We start from the raw sequence: 26,184 nt of genomic DNA, 5'->3' as shown, positions 1-26,184 counted from the left end.
CTATGGGCAACTTAGCATGGCCAATTCACCTAACCTGTACATCTTTGGACTATGGGAGGAAACCGGAGCACCCGGAGGAAACCCACACAGACTCGGGGAGAATGTGCAAACTCCACACAGGTAGTCACCCAAGGCTGGAATCAAACCTGGGTCCCTGGCGCTGTGAGGCAGCAGTGCTAACCATTGAGCCACTGTGCCACAGAAATCTTCCAAAAAAAAAATTAAGGGCGGCAGAAGGGGGCAGTGGAGATGTTAAGCAGGTTGTCAGAACAATTGTGGGGGACAGAGGAGAGAGAGGTTCAGGAAGTGTGGGAGCAATGACCATAGCCATTTACAGGCCAGATCCATTGGGAAGAACTCAGTAAATTGTATCTTTGTGGAGATTGATTCAGACCCAAGGCTCCATATGAAGTCACCAAAACAAAAAGCAAGTAACATGTCATTTTTGGACGAGGATTCCTAATGATTAACTCATCTCACATCATGAATAGTCATATGTCAGTCAATTACCTTTCAATTTGCTTTGTAAAACATGGTCACTTCAAGCTTATAGACGCAGCCAAACAATCAACAATATACGCAACAAAAACAAAAACAGAACAGAACACAAGAACAGTTCTGAGGAAGGGTCACCAGACCCGAAACGTTAACTCTGATCTTTCTTCACAGATGCTGCCAGACCTGCTGAGCTTTTCCAGCAACTTCTGTTTTGCTCTTGATTTACAGCATCCGCAGTTCTTTCGGTTTTCAATCAACAATATACTTGCATTCAAACGTACCCAAGGAAATGATGTGAAAAAATTCTGACCAACTTTCACATCCACTCGCTAGGAACATGGTGACTATGAAAAGCACACCTTTGAAGACCCTATGTTTTGTTCACATAAGTGGGCTGACAATCTTACGGCCCCTTTTTTGAGGGATCAGAAATGTGTGGAGCAGGCAGAGGGCATTGGAAGAGGGGCTAAGGCATGAAAGTTGATGTTCTTTCTCCTTACTTCGACCCTTGTCTTTGGCTTACCTGCTTTTCCCAAACCCTCCCACAATCCTTACCATCTCCTGCTAGATGTCACCCCCTTTTTAAACTTTTCAATGTGATTCCCCTGTGGGGAGATGCTGCTTAAGTGGGCATTGCTGGTAACTTTATGAGGATTCTGTTGTCAGTCGGCCTATAGCGCAATTCATTATATCATTGTCACATATTTTGATTTGTTTTTATAAATAGATAGAAATGGTTTAAGGAATTATTTGACAAATCCTTTTCAGACTGGTCATTTGTGATAGTCATCAGGCGAAGAGTGAAACACTTCATCCATTGTGCTGACAGAGAAGTGAACACCATCAAATTCAGAAAAGGGGTCATTGCTGCTCCAGCCTGGGATTTAGGGAATGGGGTCTGCAGGGTCAGTGCAGACTCAATGGGCTGAATGGCCTCTTTCGTACTGTAGGGATTCTATTTTTCTAAAATTGGGGTGCATGGAGGAGAAAGGAGGGATAAGAGGATTTGTTTTATGCCACAAGTTGTTATGCTCTGTCTGAAAGGTTGGTGGAAGCAGAATCAATGGTAGCTTTAAAAAGGAAATTGGGCATATAATTGAAAGCTATGGGGGAGGGGTAGGAGGGTGGGAGCAGTTTAGAGAGTCAATATAGGCATGATGGACCTTAAAATGATTTCCTGTGAACCGCAAGATTCTGCAATTCTATAGCACGGCCATTTCTCATCCCAACTAACCTTATGAGCTCTGAGACTGAAGTTGTCACTTTAGTAGCTTTTGTGCTGAACTGGAGGGCAGCTTTGTGTAGTAGGCTCACAACCAGTGGGAGTTGTGTTGAAACTGTCCAAACTGGTTTCATGAAAAAGAGGTATCAGTTGTTGGAGAAAGGAGACAATCAACATGTCAGGGCTAGATTTGCAAAAAACGTTGCTATTGCAAAAGGACTGGCTTTTCAATGCATTTGACCATCCAATTCCAGCATTTGCAAAACGGCCTGAATTCTTGGAGTTCTTGAACACGGCTTCAAAATAAACAGGATCAGAATGTGAGAAAAAGAAACTGTGCCGATTTCAGGTGATAGAACGCAGATATTTAGCCACCAGAAGACATTGAAGATTGAAAAAGCTCATTCCAGATTTTAAGGATTCGCGGTTCCCACTGTAAGAAAAATCAGTCATCTTGGCTGAATGGATACATAACATTTTGTTGGACATTTGAGACATTTTAAAAGAAAAGTTTTGTGAGCTTTCCACTTCAGGTGTAGCGTTGTGGTTAATGCAAGTTATTTAAGGGCAGAACCTATATGTGGTGGGAGGGCTACATGAATAAATGACTTTTTTTTGCAAGGTGGAATACTTTGAGGTAACTGAATACTCAAGTGTTCTGACATCAGTGTGTTTTTGTTCTTTACTCTAGGGCTAGGGGCCTAACAATTATAATTCAGGGTTAATTTCCCCATTTCATAATCTGAAAAGGGAGGTTGTCTTCATTGTAATTCATCTAATCACCTCACAATGGTGAAGTAAAATGGAATTTATGGGGACATCAGCAACCAGGACCACGAGTCGGCCCTTTGGCCTCTTGAGCCTGTTCCACCACTCAATTAGGTCACGGCTGATCTACGTCTTAACACCATTTCCCTCACATGGTTAAGTAACACACAATACCCATGCCTATGAAAAGTTATCAATCTCACTTTAAAAAAATTCCAAATGACAACTCCATCATCAACAGCTTCTTGTGAAAGAGTTCCAGATTTCCACTATCCTTTGGGTGCAGAAGTGCTTTTCGATTTGTCACTTCTGATTGGCTCACTGCAAGGAGGGATGTAGGTGAATGATATAGATACATTTAAAGGGAAGCAAGATAAAATGGAGTGTAAAAGGAATAAAAGTGTATGATGATGGGATTAAATGAAGAAAACTGGGAAAAAGGTTCATGTAGAGCAGTCAAAACAAATAACTGCTTCTGCCAACGTAATTTGGAATTCTATATCATCTGTCGTGAGAGATTGGGAGCTTTGAGATGTGGAGGGATCTGAATGTCTCAATGCATGAATTGCAACAGGTTGGTATGCGGATTCAGCGTGTTAATAAAGACAGCTAATAGAATGTATCCTTTACTGTGAGAATCGAAGACAGCTTCATTTATACAGGCACTGGTGAAATCACATTGAGATTGCAGTCTACAGTGATGGTCTCCCTATTTAACGAAACCTGTAAATATGTTGGTGGCAGTTCAGAGAAGGTTTACGAGACCAATGCTTGGAATGGGTGGGTCGTGCTCTGAGTGAAGATAGGGCAGACGGGGCTTGTGTCTGTTGAAGGCTAGAAGTGTGAGGGATGCCTTGACTTAAAGATACAAGATCTTGAGTGGTCTAGTCAGGGTGCATATGGAAAGGGTGGTTCATCTTGTGAGAGAATCTAAACTGTTTAAAAATAAGACTCCTCCCATCTAAGTCAGCAACGAGAAAACTTTTCTCATGGAGGCCCATGATTCTTTGGAACTTTCTTCCTAAAGAGATAGATGTTTGATGACCAATCCAGACACGATGGGACGAAGGGCCTCTTCACCCCCAAAAGAATAAAACTCTATGCCTCTATGGTGGAAGCATTGGAATCCCAGGATCACAGGACAACCCAGTCACAAGAGGAGGGGCGGGGTGTAACTAACTGGGGGGTGTAATGTGTTCAGTAGCGAGGGCAGGGGGATAACTCTCCATGTCCACTGACCTCCCAGTTCTAGATGTCCATTCCCAAAAATCAGGACTTTCAACAAGGGAACCACCCCCATTTTCTATCCCCTACCACCACAACTCTTGCCCCCCCTTCTTTGTAGGTAGCAATCTGTCTGCATGGTTTTCATTGCTATGCATGCTGCATAGTAACAGGACCACCTGCAGCTGGGTTACTACTACCGGTGGTGGGATAAGGCCATTGAGGTCAAAAAGGGCACTGACAAGTTGCTGGAGCGGGCATGTCGGCTCAATGATGAGGTTCAACGCAGATAAGTGTGAGGTCATGTACTTTGGTCAGCAGAACACTGAAAGACATTCGGGGGTACAGTTCCAGTGGGACCTGGGCATACATGTGCTCAGATTATTGAAGATGGACAACAGGTGGAGAGAGCAGTAATAAAGCTGCTTTAATAGATGCATCAAGTACAAGAGCAATGAGTTGATGGTGAACTCTTATAACTTGTTAGACCTCATCTGGAGCACTGTTTCCAGTTGTGGGAGCCACATTATAGGAATGACGTGAAAAAGTTGGAGACAGTGCAGAAAAGATTTACAAGAATGGTTCCAATGATGAGAAACTTCAGTTATGAGGATAGATTGAAGAGGTTAGGACTGTTCTCATTGGAGAGAAGAAGGCTATATAAGACTACGGTTTTCAAAATAGTGAGTAGATAGGGAGAAGCTGTTCCCAGTCTTAAAATGATGAAGAATGAGAGGGCATAGATTTAAACTAGTTTGCAAACAAAGCATGGATGATATGAGGAAAAACAGTTTCACGTAGTGATTAGTTAGGGTATGGATGCGCTGCCTGGAAATGTGGTGGAGGCGGGTTCAATTGAGGCATTAAAAAGGAGCATTGGATGATTATTTAGATGGAAATAATGTGCAGGGATAAGGGGAAAAGGCAAGAGAGTGGTACTGGATAATGCAGGCGCGATGGACTGAATGGCCTCCTTCTGCACTGTCACAATCTGAGATTCTGTGACTAAATGGCCACTGAAGGGCCTCACTAGGCAGCAGGATGGGACGGTCGACCGTCGGTATTCTTGCCCGGGACTTAATTCTGGTGGAGACAGGAAGGCAACAGGGGAATGAGGTCTAATACTCCACTATCCTGCCTCATGACAGGCTTTTCCTACCTCCAAGATCATCATTGGAGAAAGCAGAAAAGCCTGTCCACTATTTGTGAAGAGAGACTTCACTGCTGCCTCACAGTGTCAGGGACCCAGGTTCGATTCCAGTGTTGGGTGATCGTCTGTGTGGAGCTTGCATGTTCTCCCTCGTGTCTGTGTGGCTTTCCTCTGGGTGCTCTGGTTTCCTCCCACAGTCCAAAAATGTGCAGATTAGATGGATTAGCCATGCTAAACTGCCCGTAGTGTCCAGAGATGTAAAGGGTTGGTGGATTAACCATGGGAAATGTGGGGTTATGGGAACCGGAGCTGGGAGCGGTAGAAAGTGTGGGGGTCAGGGTGGGATGCTGTTTGGAAGATCAGTGCATACGCGATGAGCCAATGGCCTCTTTCTGCATTGTAGGGATTCTACAATTCTATGAGAGACACACACAAATGAGAGAATAAAATCTGGAAAAGATGTTGCTCATGTTGACTGGTACATATTATACCATAATCATTCAGCTCTTTAAAATAAATTTGCTGAGAAAATCCTCGGGGCTGCTGATTTTGAATACCTGGCAGCAGAAGGTGTGAAGCCTGTGGCGCAACACTAGTGGCATTTTGCAACTAAGGGCTCACTGATATACTGCGTGCATTCATCACAATGTCACTTGCTTTGTTTGTAAAAGAATGAACCAAAAGTAAGGTCAATCACAGCTGACAAATTCAATGCTGCTTTTTACCCAAAGTCTCTGGAAAGAAGACGGAGCAAAAGCATCTTTGAAATGTTTTCTGAGAACGCACGAAACCTGCAGGAAATCTCAGAGGAATTTGATGGAATAAGGAATTCTTGCATTTACGTTGCCTTTTGCATCGTCTCGGGATGACATTAAAGAAGAGCAGAGATGTTCACCAGATGGCCAATGTTTTCATCCTAATTTTGCTCCTGGTCATGTTGCCCTGATCCTTGGAGTGTATACAGCACAGAAGCAGACCCTTCGGTCCAACTTGTCCATGCTGACCAGATATCCTAAATTAATCTAGTACCATTTACCAATATTTGGCCCATATCCCTCTAAACCCTTCCTATTCATATATCATCCAGATGCCTTTAAAATGTTGTAGTTGTACCAGCCTCGACCACTTCCTCTGGTTGCTCATTCCATACATGCACCGACCTCTGCATGAAAAAGTCGCCGCTTAGGTCTTTTTTAAATCTTGCCCTTCTTACTTTAATCCTACGCCCTCTAGTTTTGGACTCCCCCAGCCCAGGGAAAAGTCCTTGTGTATTTATCCTATCCATGCCCCTTATGATTTTATAAATCTCCATAAGGTCACCCCTCAGCCTTCACCGCTCCAGGGAAAATAGCCCCAGTCTATTCAGCCTGTCCCTATAGCTCAAATGCTCTAACCCTGGCAACATTCTTGGAATTTTTTTCTGAACCTTTTTGAGTTCCACAACATCCTTCCAGTAATAGGGAGCCCAGAATTGCACATAGTATTCCAAAAGTGGCCTAACCAATGTCCTGTACAGCCCCAACACGGCCTCACATGACTTCCTAACTCCTATTTGCAATGCACTGATCGATACAGGGATGCATACCAAACACCACCTTCGCTATCCTATCTACTTGCGACTCCACTTTCAAAGAACTATGAACCTTCAATCCAAGCTCTCTTTGTTCAACAACACACACCAGGACCTTGCCATTAAGCGTAAAAGACTTGCCCTGATTTGCCTTTCCAAAATGCAGCACCTCACATTTATCTAAATTAAACTCCATCTAGCAGTCCTCAGCCCATTGGCCCATCTGATCAAGATCCTGTTGTACCCCAAGGTAACCTTCTTTGCTGTCCACTGCACTTCCAATTTCGGTGTCATCTGAAAACTTACTAACCATACCTCCTACGTTCACATGCAAATCATTTATATAAATGACAAAAAGCAATGGATCCAGCACCGATCTTCATGGTAAACCGCTGGTCATAGGCTTCCAGTCTGAAAAGCAACCCTCCACCAACACCCTCTGTCTTCTACCTTCGATCCAGTTCTGTATCCAAATGGCTAGTTGTCCCTGTATTCTATGTGATTTTACCTTGCTAACCAGTCTATCACAAGGAAGCTTGTCGAACGCTTTACTGAAGTCCATATAGATCATGTACACCGCTCTGCCCTCATCAATCCTCTTTTCGAAGAAATAACAAAACTCAGTCAAGTTCGTGAGACATGATTTCCCACACACTAAGTCATGTTGACTATTCCTAATCAGTCCTTTCCTTTTCAAATATATGTAAATCCTGTCCCTTAGGATTCCCTCCAACAACTTGCCCACCAGCGATGTCAGGCTCACCGGTCTACAGTTCTCTGGCTTTTCCTTACCTTGCTGTGTACATATTGGCTGACATGTTTCCTACAACAGTGACTACATTTAAAAAGTGCTCCATTAGCTGTAAAGAACTTGGGGATATCCTTAGGTTGTGAAAGGCAGTAGACAAATGCTCAGTTCTGAGGAAGGATCACTGGAACCAAAGTGTTAACTCTGATTTCTCTTCACAGATGCTGCCAGACCTGCTGAGCTTTTCCAACAACTTATGTTTTTGTTTGAGGCAATGCAGGCCTTCCTGTTCACGTTTCACACGAAATGTTGGCAAATTGACTTAAAAATGAATTGCGTGGAATCTTAGTGACTGTTATATCGGCAAATATAACAGACACATTGAGTACAGCAAAATCCCACAGATATCAATGAGGTGAATTCCCAGTTAATCTTTTTTCTTCCCCAAATGTGGTGATGATGATTAAGGTAAAAATGCCAAGCCATCAGGAGATAACACGATGCGAATCTGGAGGAGCTTGGCAGACCAGGCAGCATCAGAGGAGCAGGTAAGTTGCCTGATGCTGCCTGGCCTGCTGTGTTCCTCCAGCTCCACACTGTGTTATCTCTGACTCCAGTATTGGCAGTTCTTACTATCTCTGAGCCATCAGGAGAATTTGTTGCCATTCTTTAAACTGTGACATGGGATTGTCAAGGTTATAAATGAAACACATGGATAGACAAATGAAACTTCGGATTGATGTATCATTTCAAAGGCTAATATTTCCTGACAATGATGAGCTCCTCAACCTCGCACAGTCAGCCATCTTTATATGTTCAGCAGGAGTCTCTCTCTTTCTCTCTCTCAAATGCATCCAGTTCTGAAGAACACTCATACAAGACATGAAATGTTAACTTTTTTTCTCTCTCTACGGATGCTGCCAGACCTGCTGAGTGTCCCCAGCAATCTCTGTGCTTACACACAGGATAATTCTCCATCTCATCATTGAAGTAGTACAATGAGATCTTTTTTATCCAATGGCCAGGTAAATGGGCCTCAGTTTAACATCTCAGGGTAGACATGAGAACAAAGCACATTTCCACAGAGCTGTAAGTGTGGTAAAGTGTCTCTAGCTGTGCCATAGCAGTGTGTTCAAACTAAATTTGACACTGTTCCACGCAGGACAATATGAGGATAGGTGACTGAAAGTCTGGTTAAACAGGTAAGTGTTAACGTGAATCTTAAGACAGGAAAGAGGTGGAATACATTAGAGTGGGACATAACAAAACTTTGAGATGAGGTAGCTGAATGTATACCCCCAAAGGTGGCACAATAAAAATTGGGGATGGCAATAGGCCAGCATTAGGAGAGAGTGCGGAGTTCTTCCAAAAATCTTTATAAGGACCCAAAAGGAATTATTACACAATGGATGTGAGATTTGCTATTGAACCACTCAAAATATACTGCAGCTTGGAAATTCAGAAAAGCAAAGGTGCTGCTGTGTACGCATCAGCAAATGCTGCCAAATTCTAAACTGGAAAACAACAGTTTTTCTTCTATTTTTAAACAGTGTTCTTCAGACAAGACGGAATTTTTCATTGCCACCGACTTCAACGTAATTCAAGGCTTTGTTTTGGTAATCTAATCAATAGGTCCAAGTGCACGATCATACAGCTTTATTACCTTTTGTATCCACGTCAGCAAACACTTGTGATGAGCGACTAAACTCTTGCAGTCACAATACTGTAACAAGGAATCACGGTCTGTCACCTCCAGTTCTCTACAGATGAAGCATTCAGGAGCATCATCTGAAATTTTAAATAAAACACATTAAAGAAAGCTATGATGAAAAAGCATTACAAACAATTGCAATTGTTATACTTCCCGAGTAGCACACATGAAATCAAGTCTCACTTCACAGTTGTTACAAAAATTAAAGTACACAAAATTCCCCCATTTACCCCATTTTCAGACCTAGTTGTTAGAAAGCATGGATGAGATTCTGTAGAATTACAGAATCCCTACAGTGTGGAAGCAGACTATTCAGCCCATCAAGTCCACCCCAACCCTCCAAAGACCATTCCACTTAGACCCAACCCTCCAATCTTATCCCTGTAAGCCTGCATTTCCATGGCTAACCCACCTAGCTTGCACATCCCTAGACAGAACAAGCAATTTAGCATGGCCAATCCCCCTAACCTGCACATCTTTGGACTGTGGAAGGAAACCACAGACACAGGGAGAATGTGCAAATTCCACACAGACAATCGCCTGAGGCTGGAATCCAACTCAGGTCCTTGGCACTGTGAGGCAGCAGTGCTAACCAGTGAGCCACCATGCTGCCCCTAACTCACTGCATACAAATACGCTCCTTGTCTCTTTCTAGTTCTTTTGCCAGTTATGCTGAAACTTTGCCGATCAGTTTGTTAGAAAGGTTGAAAAAGTGAAACCCATGCAATATAATATTTAAGAGAAATTACAAATTACATTTTGTGAATTATTGGCATAAACTGCTAAGCTTGTTAGTTTATAGCTAAGTTGCACTTAGTAGGAATTGCTACTTATTGCAAGTAATTAAACTCTAGCTACAGGCGAACAGTTATAAACTCTTAGCATATAACAATACAAATTAAAACTCCAATCCCCTTACCCAACAAGGCAATGGGTTATGAGTGAAGGCAAGCTGGAAGGCAGCTTAGTGATTCCTATTCATGTGATGTGCTATTAACCATCCATCAAATTACTTTCTTGGCTAAACTTGAGAGACATTTCTAAGTGTTGGAAGTTGTTTGATATAACAGGTTAAGTGATGTGAGTGTGTCTGAATGAATGAATGTCACATGGAGCAATGTTGCCACCATATCCTTAAAGAATTGGCCTTAAAGGAGGCCACAGAATCATTCAGGGTATTTTCTTGGTCTTATTTTTGTGGACCTGGAAAGCCTGGTATAATTCAGCTCATTGGCAGCTTCCTCCAGCTTTAATCAGTCCCACTCCTAGTTCTAAGCGCTGTTCAGATCAACTCAGGAGCTGGCCTGATTCCTGCCTCCCCTTCTGGTGGATTTCTGGGTGAAACTTGTTTGATTCCATAACTTGTCCCTGGCATTAGTCAAGATGGGACAGAGGTAGGCGGGAAACCATGGTTATGGAAGAACCCATGGTTGCACCCAATGTGGCCTTGTCTAGATTGGCGAAACGAAACAGAGACTAGGTGACCACTTTGCAGAATACCTCTGGTCTGTGCGCAAGCATGACCCTGACCTTCCTGTAGCCGGTCATTTTAACACAGTGTCCTGCTCGCATGCCCACGTGTCTGTCCTTGGCATGCTACAGTGCTTCAGTGAATCACAGCACAAACGGGGTGAACAACTGCTATAGGCGTGGCCGAGTGGTTAAGGCGATGGTCTTGAAAGCCGAAGGGGGGGTCCCTGCACAGTTTCAAAACCTACTGACTATGGTTAAGAGCTCAAGGCCAATAAAAGGGGAGTTCACTCCCTGCCTTTCTAGGGCCAGGGGAGGCAATAGCCCAGTGGTATTATCGCTGGACTATTAATCCAGTGACCCAGGTAACATTCTGGGGAACTGGGTTCAAATCCCACCATGGCAGATGGTGGAAATTGAATTCAATAAAATATTCAGAATTAAATATCTAATGAGGACCATGAATCCACTGTCAATTTTGGAAACCCCATCTGGTTCACTAATGTCCTTTAGGGAAGGAAATCTGCCATCCTTACCTGGTCTGGTCTACATGTGACTCCAGACCCTCAGCAATGTGGTTGACTCTGAAATGCCCTCTGGGCAATTAGGGATGGGCAATAAATACTGCCTAGCAGCAATGTCCTCATCGCATTCATGAATAAAAAAAAACTCATCTTCAGACTGGGCACTTTACATTGTGAACCGACTCCCATTTCCTCCCTTTCGTTTAGCTTTATTGGTTACATTTTCCTAATTCTTTCCTTTCTTTTAGCTCTACTGGTTACATTCTCTGTCACCATGTCCTCTCTCCCCTGAACCCCACCCCACCCACCCCAACCAAGTCGGACCATTGTTCTGCCATTCTCACATTCTGATCACTTAATTTGAACTATCAACATCCTTTCTCCCCCAGCACTCCAACCACAGCCCCCGTCCCACTATTGCATAAATGCTGCCCCCTCCACGCTTCACTTCAGCTCTGGTGAAGTGTCATCTAGACTAGAAAAACCCGGGTTGCTTTCTTTGGAGTGGTGGAGGCTGATGGGAAACTAGATAGAAGACTGTAAGATTATGAGATGCATAGATAGGTCAGAATCTTTTTTCCAAGACGTGAAATGCCGAATACAAGGGGTCATGCATTTAAGGTGGGGGAGGGGGGTGGGAGTTCAAAGGAGATGTGAAGGGCAAGTTTTTTTTAAACACGGAGAGTAGTAGGAGTCTGGAACCAGGGCTGGTGGTGGAGGTAGATACGTTAAGGGCATTTAAGGGACTTTTAGATTAGCACATGAATATGCAAGGAATGGAGGGATATGGACCAAGGGCAGGCAGAAGAGATTAGTTTAATTTTGTGTGGTGTTCGGCACAACATCATGGGCCAAATGGCCCATTTCTGTGCTGTACTGTTCTTTGTTCTACATTCTAAGTTTAAGTTCCTAATCACTCCCTGATCCACAGGCTTGTGCCTTGACTGTGGTGTTGGAAGGTACATATATAAGCTTGGCACTTGGAGGCCAGCAATGTTGGGCTGCAGGGAGCAGTTGTCTGTTATGGTAATGATAATCTTCCTTTTCTTCCATTGATACATTTTATCCACTTTCTTCATCCACATCTCAAAACTGCTGGAGGTCCACCGCAATTTTGTTGACAAACTCAAAGATGCAAGCTCACGCTCCTCAGAAATGTTCACTTTTTGCTTCACTGTAGTACCCTCACTTTGTTTCCAACTGAGCACCTTTTTTTAAAAAAACTTTCCCACAGGTTTAGCCACACTTTCAGGGTTTGAATGTCTCTTCCACGAGAGATTGCAATGACGAATGATGGCTTTGCTGTGATTTCACACTCTATGGGCAGAGGGGGCGGGTGTGAGTACATGTGTATATTTAAGGCTTATACAGATAGATTCCTGATTAGTCAGAGGTTCAAGGGTTACAGGGAAAAGTCAGGAAAGTGGATGCAAGGAAGGTCGGGAATCCGCCATGAATGACAGAGCGGGCTCAAGGGGTCGAATGGCCTCCTCCTGTTCCTATTTTGTTATGGTTTGGCATGGTCTAATTTCTCTCCAATTGGTTCACACAATTGTATGACCAAGCGTTCATGCATTCGTCTAATCTCGAGTCACCAATCAGGAACATCGAAATATTTTGTGTTGGGAATAGCTGACACCTTCTCCACAAGCAGAGTTCTGGAATATTCAAATGTGATTCGCCAAGGTTTCACTGTATATATTGAATAAAGGTTTTAGTGTTCACTGACATGGGTGCGGAATGCATTCTATCAACAGCCCAGACATGATCTCACTACATCACAGGGATGTAAAGGATCCCACTTGGCACTGTTCGAACTTGAGCTGGATAAGTATTCACAGCAAGTTACCACTGCTTTATAAAGAACGGATTATCTGGACCATGGACTGGATTTTGTGGCTGTAACAAGGTACAACTGTCAGTTTTTGCTATCACTACTCTTCTAAAGTTGACAGCAACTTCTAGAGTTCATATAAGTTTGGATAAATTGTTGTCATGATACAATGCTTCCCTTAAAGGTGTGCTGTGATGTCGTCCCGGCCCATAATCAAATGGAGATCATACAACTGATGTAAAGTTAACCTTCTCCTGCAATCAGTCTCATAATAAAAACCTTTGAAGAAGTAATACCTTGTTGAAGAAGATATGACTAGGTTTTTAATGACATCCTAGGTTTCTTTGGCATGAACTTTATTCAACATGCAGTACCTTTTAATTTGTTGGTATGGCTGAGTGTATGTGGCACCTCAAAGGAAACAGTTTCCATGAGATATTTGGGATGGACTTCAAGATAGCTGCACAGTTTAGATGGGACATTGTTCACAATTAAGCACAAATCGCCTCTCTAGCCCTGAAAGAAAATGGTTAGTTGTCGTATGTCTCCATTATAAATAAATGCAGTTTGTTGGGTAGTTTAGTTTCTACTCATGTGCATATCCTAATCATATAAAAGATTTCTTTTTTCTATTCATTTTTTGTGGGATGTGGGTGTCGCTGGCTGGCCAGCATTTCTTGCCCATCCCTAGTTGCCCCTTGACAAGGTGGTGGTGAGCTGCCTTCTTGAACTGCTGCATTCCTCCTGCTGTGGGTTGACCCACAATGCTATTAAGGAGGGAATTCCAGGTTTTTGACCCAGCGACAGTGAAGAAACAGCGATATATTTCCAAGTCAGGATGGTGAGTGACTTGGAGGGGAACTTGGAGGCGGTGGTGTTTCCATATATCTGTTGCCCTTGTCCTTCCAGATGGAAGTGATTGTGGGTTTGGAAGGTGCTGTTTGAGGATCTTTGGTGAACTTCTGCAGTGCATCTTGTAGATAGTACACACTGCTGCTACTGAGGGTCAGTGGTGGAGGGAGTGGATGCTTGTGGATGTAGTACCAATCAAGTGGGCTGCTTTGTCCTGGATGGTATCAAGCATCTTGAGTGTTGTTGAGACTGCACTCATCCAGGCAAGTGGGGAGTATTCCATCACACTCCTGACTTGTGCCTTGTAGATGGTGCACAGGCTTTGAGGAGTCAGGAGGTGAGTTATTTGCCACAGTATTCCCAGCCTCTGGCCTGCTCTTGTAGCCACTCTGTTAATGTGGTGAGTCCAGTTGAGTTACTGGTCAATGGTAACCCCCAGGATACTTGGGGGATTCAGTGATGGTAACACCATTGAATGTCAAGGGGCGGTGGTTAGATTGTCTCTTATTGGTGATGGTCATAGCCTGGCATTTGTGTGGCGTGAATGTCATTGCCACTTGTCAGCCCAAGCCTGGATATTGTCCAGATCTTGTTGCATGTGAACATGGACTGCTTCAGTATTTGAAGAGTCATGAATGGTGCTGAACATTGTGCAATCATCGGCGAACATCCCTACCTCTGACCTTATGATGGAGGGAAGGTCATTGATGAAGCAGCTGAAGATGGTTGGGCCTAGGACACTACCCTGAGGAACTCCTGCAGAGATGTCCTGGAGCTGAGATGACTGACCTCCCACAACCACGACCATTTTCCTATGAGTCAGGTATGAATCCAACCACCAGAGCGTTTGCCCCCTGAGTAAACTGTGAAGAGATCTAGTGGTATGTTTCTTTTTATTCATGCATGTGATGAGGGTGTCACTGGCTAGGTCAGCATTTGTTGCCCATCCCTAATTGCCCAGATGCAGTTAAGAGTTAAACAAATTGTTGTAGGTCTGGAGTCACATGTAGGCCATGCCAGGTAAGGATGGCAGTTTCCTTCCCTAAAGTGAACCAGATGGGTTTTTCCAAAAGTGAACCAGATGGGTTTTTCCAACAATCAACAATGGATTCATAGTCATCATTAGATTCTTAATTCCAGGTATTTTATTGAATTCAAATTCCATTCTCTGTCATGGCAGAATTTGAACACGGGTCCCCCGAACATTACCTGGGTCTCTGGATTAACAGTGCAGTGAGAATACCATTTCCTCCCAGAAGTGTCTTGTGCTTTGTGAGAATACTTCAGTGTGATTGAAAGCCCATACTGTTTAAAGGATGCATAGTTAAGGCTGAGGGGTGAACTAATTGACAGCTTTGAAGTTTGAAAGATCTTGAGAGAGGGGATTCAGAGATAATGTGGGGAAGAACGTACAAAGATACAAATTAGGAGCAGAATTAGACCACTCGGCCCCTTGACCTACTCCATGTTTCCATAGTATCATGGGCTGATCTGGTTACTCTGCAATTGTGCCTGATATCCTTTTACTCTATTGTTTATTAAGGATCTACCCACCTTTGACTTAAAAGATTCAAATACACATGTATAAAAAATTCATTCTGGATGCGAGCATCACCAGCAAGTCCAGAATTTGTTGACCAACCTAATTGCCCTTGAATGGAGGGTTCTGAGGAAGGGTCACCAGTCCTGAAACGTTAACTCTGATTTTTTCTTCACAGATGCTGCCAGACCTGCAACTTTTCCAGCAACTTCTGTTTTTGCCCTTGAATGGAGTGGTTTACATTGTTATCTGATCAGGAGTCACAAACAGAGCTGCTAAGAGTGGATGATTTCCTTCCCTCAAAAACCAAATGAATATTTATGACAATTTATCATTAGGTTAACTTTTCAACTCATATTTATTGAATTCAAATTTCACTATATACAAGTGAGATTTGAATCCATGCTCCCAGAACATTAGTCTGGGGTTCTGGATGACTAGTCCAGTGACATTATCACAAGAAGAGATATCATCTTCACATCCACCTATTGAGACCCTTTGGGACCTTACATGTTTCAATCAAGTCACCATTTACTTTTCTAAACTCCAGCAGAAACAAGCCAAATCTGTCTAACCTTTCCTCATGAGACAACCTGCCCATTTTAGCTACTGGTCTGGTTAACCTTCTCTGAACTGCTTCTAATGTATTTAAATCCTTCCCTAAATTTTTGTTTTCATTCATTCACGGGTTGAGGGCGTCACTGACCAGGCCGTATTTATTGCCCATCCCTAATTGCCCAGAGGGTAGTTAAGAGTCAACCACATTGCTGCGGGACTGGGGTCACGTGTAGACCAGACCAGGTAAGGATGGCAGTTTCCTTCCCTAAAGGACATTAGTGAAATAGATGGGGTTTTCCGACAATCGGCAATGGATTCACGGTCATAGAACATAGATCAGTACAGCACGGTACAGGCCCTTCGGCCCACAATGTTGTGCTGAACTTTGACCCTAATCCTAAGGTCTATCTAACCTTCACCCCTACCTTAGGCTATCATCCATATGCCTATCTAATAGCCGCTTAAATGCCCCTAATGAGGCCGACTCCACTACCCTCTCCGGCAATGCATTCCACACCCCGACCATTCTCTGAGTAAAGAACCTACCTCTGATGTCTCCCCTATATCTACCTCCACTCACTTTAAAACTATGCCCCCTCATAATAGCTACCTCCACCCTAGGAAAAAGTCTCTGGCTGTCTACTCTATTTATACCTCTGATCATTTTGAACTCCTCTATCAAGTCATCGTTAGATTCCTAACTCCAGACATTTATTGAATTCAAATTCCACCATCTGCCATAGACAGATTGGAACCCAGGTGCCCAGAACATTATCTGGGTCTCTAGATTAAAAAGCCAGTCCAGCAAAAGTACCACTAGGCCATCGTCTCCCTATAAGGAGACAAATACGGACCCAATACACCAGTTGTGGTATCACCAATGTTCTTTAAAACTGAAGTAGAACTTTGCTTGGCAACACAGTGGCACAGTGGTTAGCAGTGTTGCTTCACAGTGCCAGGGACCCGGGTTTGATTCCAGCCTTGGGCAACTATCTGTGAGGTTACCATGTTCTCCCCGTGTTTGCTTGAGTTTCCACCAGGTGCTCCGGTTTCCTCCCACAGTCCAAAGATATGCAGGTTGGATGGATTGGCCATGGTAAATTGTCCTGTAGTGTCTAAGGATATGCAGCTTAGGTGGAATAATCATAGTAAATATGGGGTTAGAGGATAGGGTAGGAGTAGATCTTTGTAGGATGATCTTTTGGAAGGTCAACGCAGACTCAATGTGCCAGATGGCCTCTTTCCACGCTGTAGGGATTCTATGATTCTACTTTGATATTCAATTCCCCTAGCATTAAGCACTGAAGTATTATTACCTTTCCTAATTACTTGACGTAACTTTTATAATTCATGCACTTGAATAGCCAGATCCCATTGCATTCAGAGCTGTGCTTTTTCAGATAATAAGCTTTTTTAAAATTCTGTCTTCGAAAATAGACAATTTCACATTTTGCCAGAGATTAGTTGAATTGATAGGAAGGCTACACTTAGAGACTAGATGAGGAAGTAATAGGTGTGAATGGAACATAAATACAGACAGAGGAATGGGCCGGTTGGACTGAATGGTTTATTTCATTTCTCTATCTCCCATGCAATCCTATGGATTGGTGGACAGCTGGAGATCTTACCAGCAGAAATAAGCCGACAATGGAAAAGAGGAAACTAAAACAGAAATTCCTGGAAAAGCTTAGCAGGTCTGACAGCATCTGTGAAAAGAAATCAGACTTAACACTTTTGGTCTAGTGACCCTTCTTCAGAATTAGACTGATAAAGAGGAAATTGTTGTCACAGAGAAAGAACACATGACCATTGCCCACATTTTACTTCAAGGTCTGAGGCAATTGCTGTTAGCTCACTGCTATCAAGTCCAGCCCACTGCCACATTACTGTTTGTGAGAGCTTGCTGTGCATAAATTGGTGACTGTGTGCACCCCATCACAGCAGTGACTGGCTGCACTTCAAAAAACCCTTCATTGCCTTTATACCGTGGATCGCCCTCAAAGCGTCAGGTGGAGGGTGAGGTGTTTGGAGAGAAGAGATAGGGTTGGGGCAAATGGGAAATAAAGTAGAATAACATCAGTTATTGCTACATTGCACAGGAAGCTGATGCTGTTACATTAGATATTGCAATATCAGAACGAAAAGTTTTATTTCCCTTTAGTCAGTGAAATATCAGTTCCCATTGTACTTGGGGAGAATTAAAGCCCATCGCTCAAAGCCATTTCCCATTTATTAATGATGTGATCACTGCAGAATATGATTAATCTATCAGGATTGCACACTTTACAGGAACCCACATTTATACAAACAAAATGTCAGAGCAGTCAAGTAGGATAAGACACAAAATGTGATTGAGTGTAATTAAGGCTGCAAACCCAATCATCCAGGCAAATAGGTTTTTGCTCACCAGAGAATATTAATTTTAAAGGAACAAATACAATGGTACAGCCAAAAGTGGCAGTGACATTAAAATTTTGTTCAGAGTCTGTTTCATTCAACAGGTGTTCCACTATGTTATCTTATACATCATAAATGGGATATAGCTAAATGTTCTGGCTGTTGGATTTCAGGTGAATAAAATACCAACCCCTTTCCACCAAAGCAGTGGAGGATACTGACACAGTCATTGCCCAAATGCAGCAACGCTTGGATAATAGCCAGGTTTGGGACTAATGGCAAGTAATGTTGGCACCACACAAGTGCCAAGCAATGATCATCTCCAATAAAAGACAAAAACCAAACAGTGCTCCTTCATAATCAATGGCATCACCATCATTGAAACACCACTATCAACATCCTGAGGTTACCATTAACCAGAAACTTAACTGCACCAACACTGTTAATAGCAGGACAGAGGCTAAGAATCCTGCAGTAACTAACTTACCAGCTACCCCCTCAATGCTCAACTATAAGGCTAAAGTCAGGGGTGTGATGGAATACTCCCCACTTGCCTGGATGAGTGCAGCTCCAACAACACTCAAGAAACTCAACATCATCCAGGACTAAGCAACCCAGTTGACTGGCACCACATCCACAAACAATTGCTTTATCTCCAAGACTCAGTGGCAGCAGTGTGTACCATCTACAAGACGCTCTGCAGAAATTCATCAAAGATCCTTAGACAGCACCTTTCAAACCCACAACCATTTAAAAGGATTAAGGCAGTAGATACATGGGAACACCAAGTTCCATCCTGGCTTAGAAATATATCACGATTCCTTTTGGGTCGTTGGGTCAAAATCCTGGAATTCCCTCGCCAGTTGGGGTACTCCCTCCTCAAAAAGTGTCCATGTTTTTTCTATGGTCGTAACTTTTTCAGACCCTGAACAACGGGGGCATTGGCAATCCAGTTGGGAAATTATAGGGAGATCATGAAAATAAGGCTCTCTATATAAAAAAAGTCCAATTTTCGACCAAAGGTTTAATTGCCCAGACCAGAATCTCAGCGGTGATTGGTTAACATGCATTACATCCATGCTACATTAGTGTCACACTGATCCCAGCAGTTTATGTAGCAAACACTGTACATGCTTCAACCACTTGGCAATCTAAGGGGAGCAGTTCCCAGTCAAGTCAAGGAGGCCTGTTGTTAGTCAAGGAGTCCCATAACCATCAATTGAGAGCAGTGTCTGATCTCAGTCCAGGTGCTTAGACACGGTCAGTCAGCCATCTGGGGTGCTCAAAGTCAAGGGTACCGTTGTAGTCTAGGGGTTGGCTATGATCAATTCAGCAGGGTCCGTGTAACCAATAGGGATTCAAGATAAAGTAATCAGGGACCTGGTCACTTATCAGTCAGGGCTGTCCTTACAAGTCAGTCACAGCGCTGGGCCCCAGTTAGTTCTGAGGGTCTGTTCATTTAAAGTCAAGGCAAGTTATCAGTGCCCATTGCAGGGTAACTGGGGAAGTCAATTGTGGGGATTGGAGGCAGTATGCTGGGGTGCAGAGGGGACAATAAATCTGATGGGGAGACTGTAGTGCACTAGAGGACATGGGTTACTGTGGGAGGGGGGTGTCGTTGATGGTCACCAACATCCAACTAAAAGTGTCAACAGGAGGTGTGGGGAAGAAAGCAACATGATGGTTCGAAGGTGGGGTGGAGGGGTAGAGGAGTCACCCAGATTATCACCCTGAACCTGTGGCTCACTCTGAGAGGCGTGAACTATGTTTCCATCCTCAGCTGGGTCACAAATAAGCAACAGAAATGCACTGGGGCTGCTACCACATCCAGACTGGATGGAGTAACTGTGTTTTACTGTTTGAGTGCATGGGCTCTATTTATGAGTAATGTCAGTTCCTTCAAGGGGCAATGACGTTAATCAGAGCACTTCCTTAGTTCAGGTTAAAGACAAAAACAGAAAGTGCTGAGGTCTGGCAGGATCTGAAGGGAGAAAAGCAGAATTAACATTCACATCCAGTAATTCTTCATTATCTATAATCAAAGAACCTTGCATGTGAAACACATGTAATTGTGTAGGATACAAACCCTGGTTACATCTAATCATCACTATGTCACTGGTCATTACAGGTTGATCATTTTCATTTCTGTGATGCTGATATGATCATAAGCGACTTTCAAAATGTCAACTGTGGGTCATCATTTACAAAGACCATCCAAGATCCCATAGTCTACAGAAAGGCATGGAGCTGATTTCCTCTCATCTCAATGGTATGTATATGCGCTTATATACAATGCTGCCATTCTCGGGTTATGTGGGTCTGAGGGACAAGGTATCAGCAATCCCGCCGCATCTACAATCTCCTACTGTAATTTGTGCAACATGACTTATGCTGTACACAGGTAGCTCTCCTATAACACGATAGTTGTGTCCTTGTGAGACCCCATGCTATAGAAAATCACGTAATAGAAAAACGCCATAGAAAATTGCATTATAGGGAAGTTGCTACAGAAAAATCACTGTACCTGTACAGCAGAAAGTTTGTTATCCAAACAGCGTCCACTATTCATTAATCGCGTTACAACCAACTCGCATTAATGAAATGCACATTATAGCAGAACTACCTGTACATTGGAATAAAGTCTCAATGTCAAAGGTCCCCTTTAATGCATTCCATGGCCCACAATGTCAGCGTCTTCCATGTCGCTCTGCATGCGTGAGTGTGCTAAGTCAGCACTCCCATTATCACTTGTCTGTAATGGGAGTGCTGACTTGCTGACACTATTAAGGATCTGTTCTTCTGCTCCGAACATTCCCCACACAGGGTCATTGCAATGAATGCTCCAGCCTCAGCAGGAGTTACCCTCACTGTGGTCAGGGTGCAACAAAGACCCAGAGCAGTGTCTGATGGATTTGCCCGAGCTTTTCAGCAAGCCCAGGACCAGTAGCAACCTCCAGTGGCTGCCAAACACATGAAGATGTCCTTGATGACAAGATGTAGTTTCTTAAATCTCAGTAACTATAACAATTACAACATATACAATAACTCATAGGCATATTAACTGCTGCTAACAAAAGGTAGAGAAGGCACATCAGGAGACCCAGCCAACTGTTATCTGGTTGAAATTGCTAGAAAGTCTGCCACAGGTTCTACCAAGTGACTACGTTATAGATCAGACAGGACAGATCTCTAACCCATCGATCAACTCTTTTGCGACCTATACGTTATATAATGGGCATCAGCACCAATAAACCAAGCACTGCATGTGGCAGAAGTCTCCTGGTAAAGATTGGACTTCACAGCGATCTGTAAAGGTCTGCTAAGTGAAGGCCCACCCTCCTCCTCCCCCATCAAAGTGGGCAGATCTGCTGTATCCATCTTCTCATAGATGGAAGGATGCTCACAGAAAATTAGTACAATTCCTTTGCTCGGATTTCTTCAGTGAATCAAAGAGCTCTGTCTGTATTAGAGATAGTAGGAACTGCAGATGCTGGAGAATCTGAGATAACAAGGTGTAGAGCTGGATGATCACAGCAGGCCAAGCAGCATCAGAGGAGCAGGAAGGCTGACGTTTCGGGCCCCACACAATTTTAACCCCACTGCAAAGTCTCCTCTAAGGATGCCTACCCTGAAGAAGCTACCCTCCTCCTTCCGGAGAAGGCTCTGTCTGTATTGTTGGCTTTCCTTCAAATAGATACACACACACGTGCTAAATGCTGCTATCGACCCAGACTGTCTGTGACCCAAAAGGAACAACGCATAATTATTGGTCAAATTGATGGGAGTTACCCTGCTAAAGCTACAATGCGATAACCAAAACAAAATCCTGAATTAACCTGGTTTGGTCTTTGCTGAGGCATTTTAAAAGTGCAGTTACCACTGAACATGGCACATTATCTCTGGCAGCAGTCCAACATTTACAATAATCATTGCTACTACACATCACCCCCGTACAGTTTAGCATAGCTTTAGACTGAGTCAAGTTGACTATATACCAATTAAGACATGTATCACAATTACACTTCTGAACTTTTAACCTAAAAATGGGATACAGTTCAGAGTACATGCCATTCATTATTTGACACAGTAATTTGATCGCAATAACACAACGATTTCTTTCTGTCTGTGATGGGATACTAGTCTTAACTTAATACTTCTCTTCTCTCTGGAGAACGAGCCAGGACCATCTTTGACGCCACAATGCATAAGCACTTCCATAATAAACAGAGTCACCAGAACAAGGGGCGACTGGGGCACATCGCAGAAGAACTCAGGTTAACAATGAATTCACATCTTGTTGTGATGTCTAACAACTTGGATTATGTATTAAATATAGTTGTAAATAAATGAATTTGCCCTAGCTTTTCAATAAACAGCTCCGATAGCGTGTACAGAGAGACTTTTTTATGCCTCTCCATTGATAGGAGGTAACCAGAGGACACAGATTACAGACAATTGCCAAAAATGCCAGAGGCAGGTTGAGGAGAATTGATTTTTACTCAGTATGTTGCACAATTGAAATGTGGAGCTTGTTCAAGGAACAGCTACTGCGTGTCCTTGAGAAGTATGTACCTGTCAGGCAGGGAGGAAGTGGTCGAGCGAGGGAACCGTGGTTTACTAAAGAAGTTGAATCTCTTGTCAAGAGGAAGAAGGAGGCTTATGTAGAGATGAGGCGTGAAGGCTCAGTTAGGGCGCTTGAGAGTTACAAGTTAGCCAGGAAGGACTTAAAGAGAGAGCTAAGAAGAGCGAGGAGGGGACACGAGAAGTCTTTAGCAGGTAGGATCAAGGAAAACCCTAAAGCTTTCTATAGGTATGTCAGGAATAAAAGAATGACTAGAGTAAGATTGGGGCCGGTCAAGGACAGTAGTGGGAAGTTGTGCGTGGAGTCCGAAGAGATAGGAGAGGTGCTAAATGAATATTTTTCGTTAGTATTCACACAGGAAAAAGACAATGTAGTCGAGGAGAATACTGAGATACAGTCTATTAGACTAGACGGGATTGAGGTTCATAAGGAGGAGGTGTTAGCAATTCTGGAAGGTGTGAAAATAGATAAGTCCCCTGGGCCGGATGGGATTTATCCTAGGAATCTCTGGGAAGCTAGAGAGGAGATTGCAGAGCCTTTGGCTTTGATCTTTGTGTCGTCATTGTCTTCAGGAATAGTGCCAGAAGACTGGAGACTAGCAAATGTTGTCCCCTTGTTCAAGAAGGGGAGTAGAGACAACCCTGGTAATTATAGACCAGTGAGCCTTATTTCAGTTGTGGGTAAAGTGTTGGAAAGGATTATAAGAGATAGGATTTATAATCATCTAGAAAGGAATAATTTGATTAGGGATAGTCAACACGGTTTTGTGAAGGGCAGGTCGTGCCTCACAAACCTTATTGAGTTCTTTGAGAAGGTGACCAAACAGGTGGATGAGGGTAAAGTGGTTGATGTGGTGTATATGGATTTCAGTAAAGCATTTGATAAGGTTCCCCATGGTAGGCTATTGCAGAAAATACGGAGGCATGGGATTGAGGGTGATTTAGCGGTTTGGATCAGAAATTGGCTAGCTGTAAGAAGACAGAGGGTGGTGGTTGATGGGAAATGTTCATCCTGGAGTTCAGTTACTAGTGGTGTACCTCAAGGATCTGTTTTGGGGCCACTGCTGTTTATCATTTTTATAAATGACCTGGATGAGGGCGTAGAAGGATGGGTTAGTAAATTTGCAGATGACACCAAAGTTGGTGGAGTTGTGGATAGTGCGGAAGGATGTTGCAGGTTACAGAGGGACATAGATAAGCTGCAGAGCTGGGCTGAGAGGTGGCAAATGGAGTTTAATGGGGAAAAGTGTGAGGTGATTCACTTTGGAAGGAGTAACAGGAATACAGAGTACTGGGCTAATGGTAAGATTCTTGGTAGTGTGGATGAGCAGAAAGATCTCGGTGTCCATGTGCATAGATCACTGAAAGTTGCCACCCAGATTGATAGCGTTGTTAAGAAGGCGTACAGTATGTTAGGTTTTATTGGTAGAGGGATTGAGTTTCGGAGCCATGAGGTCATGTTGCAGCTGTACAAAACTCTGGTGCGGCCGCACTTGGAGTATTGCGTACAGTTCTGGTCACCGCATTATAGGAAGGATGTGGAAGCATTGGAAAGGGTGCAGAGGAGATTTACCAGGATGTTGTCTGGTATGGACGGAAGGTCTTATGAGGAAAGGCTGAGGGTCTTGAGGCTGTTTTCGTTAGAGAGAAGGTTAAGAGGTGACTTGATAGAGACATACAAGATGATCAGAGGATTAGATAGGGTGGACAGTGGGAGCCTTTTTCCTCGGATGGTGATGGCTAGCACGAGGGGACATAGCTTTAAATTGAGGGGTGATAGATATAGGACAGATGTCAGAGGTAGGTTCTTTACTCAGAGAGTAGTGAGGGCGTGGAATGCCCTGCCTGCAAAAATAGTAGACTCGCCCACTTTAAGGGCATTTAAATGGTCATTGGATAAACATATGGATGATAATGGAATAGTTTAGGTTAGATGGGCTTCAGATTGGTTTCACAGGTCGGCGTAACATCGAGGGCCGAAGGGCCTGTACTGCGCTGTAATGTTCTATGTTCTATGTTCTGTAAAGCACTGCCTGAATGGGTGGAGGAAACATATTCAAACAGTAACTCCCAAAAGGGAATTGAACAAAAATTGAAAAGGAGAAATTTGCAGGGCTATGGGAAAACGGCAAGGGATTGTAACTAATTTGATAGTAGTGTTCCGAGGAAGGGTCACCGGACCCGAAACGTTAACTCTGTTTTCTCCTCCACAAATGCTGCCAGACCTGCTGAGCTTTTCCAGCAACTTTGTTTTTGTTCCTGAATTTGATAGTAGAGCTGTCACAGAATAGATGGGCCGACTAGATTCTTACTGCACACGATTCTTTAGTTTCCTAACTTTGTGCATTTAATTTCAGAAGATGCATCGATTGATGAAAGATTGATCTTCAATATGTGGTTTGAAAAGAAATGTGTATTGATCACCTCATATTTCTTAATTAATTTTACACTACTTTCAAAGTATTATGATTAAAATCCAGTACAATCTTCTCCTTTCAATGCTGGCTCTGGCTGAGGTATGGTTCAATGAGAGCCACCAGCCCTCTGATATATTCAGTCACTTGAGATTAAAAAAACCCTGCATATTGCTAAAAAGAGGCATATCACTGAACTTCTCAACTTACACTCGCCAAGACAAAGATAAGAATGCCAAATTTCAAAGGTTCACAACAATTGTCATTTAATGGTAATGCTATTGAATAATAAGAGAAAATAGTTAGATTCTCTCTTGTTAGAGATGTCATTGCCTTGCACTTTGTGGCATAAATGTTTCTTCCTACTTGTTAGCCCAAGTCTGGATATTGTCCAGGCATTGCTGTATTTGTATGTGGACTACTGAAGGATCTGAGGAATTGCAAATTGTAAGGTTATGGATGACAGAAAATAGGTGGGAAGGCAAGTGGTGAGGATAACAAAGAGTCTGCAGAGGGATAGAGACAGGTTAAGCGAGTGGGCAAAACTTGGCAGATAACTTGGCAGAACATAATGCTCTCCCCATAGGGGAAGCAATGGCCTAGTGGTATTATCACTGGACTGTTAATCCAGAGACCCACTTAATGTTCTGGGGACCCGGGTTCAAATCCCGCCACGGCAGGTGGTGGAATTTGAATTCAATAATTATCTGGAATTAAGAGTCTAATGATGACCATGAATCCATTGTTGATTGTTGGAAAAACTCATCTGGTTCACTAATGTCCTTCAGGGAAGTAAACTGTCATCCTTACCTGGTCTGGCCTACATGTGACTCCAAAACCACAACAATGTGGTTGACTCTTAACTACCCTCTGGGCAATTAGGCATGGGCAATAAACACTGCCTAGCCAGCGACACCCTCATCCCATGAATTAATAAAGGAAAAAATGTCGGAGAATCTGAGGCAGGAAGAATATAGGAGCTGAAGATTATTTAAACGGGGAAAAAACCACCAAAAGCCACTGCAAAGAAGGGTTTGGAAGTCCTCATGCAGAAATCATAAAAAAAACTAGCATCCAAGTTCAACAGTTAATAGGGAATATAAATGCAATGTTGGCCTTTATT

General features: G+C 43.2%; 1 protein-coding gene across 1 annotated transcript in view; it reads right to left on the bottom strand.

Moving 5' to 3' along the window:
- The window catches only part of LOC109920520, a 210,432-nt gene that overhangs the window by 167,134 nt on the left and 17,114 nt on the right, over positions 1-26,184 (bottom strand). Inside the window, exon 2 of the mRNA XM_048602008.1 lies at positions 8,844-8,968. Within this exon, the coding sequence (XP_048457965.1) occupies positions 8,844-8,968 (125 nt within the window). The remainder of the gene's footprint in view (positions 1-8,843; positions 8,969-26,184) is intronic.

Source organism: Rhincodon typus, chromosome 10, assembly GCF_021869965.1.
Source record: "Rhincodon typus isolate 14 chromosome 10, sRhiTyp1.1, whole genome shotgun sequence".
NCBI lineage: Eukaryota > Metazoa > Chordata > Chondrichthyes > Orectolobiformes > Rhincodontidae > Rhincodon > Rhincodon typus.
Note: the sequence above shows the minus strand (reverse complement) of the source record. Positions and strands in the feature narration are given on the sequence as shown.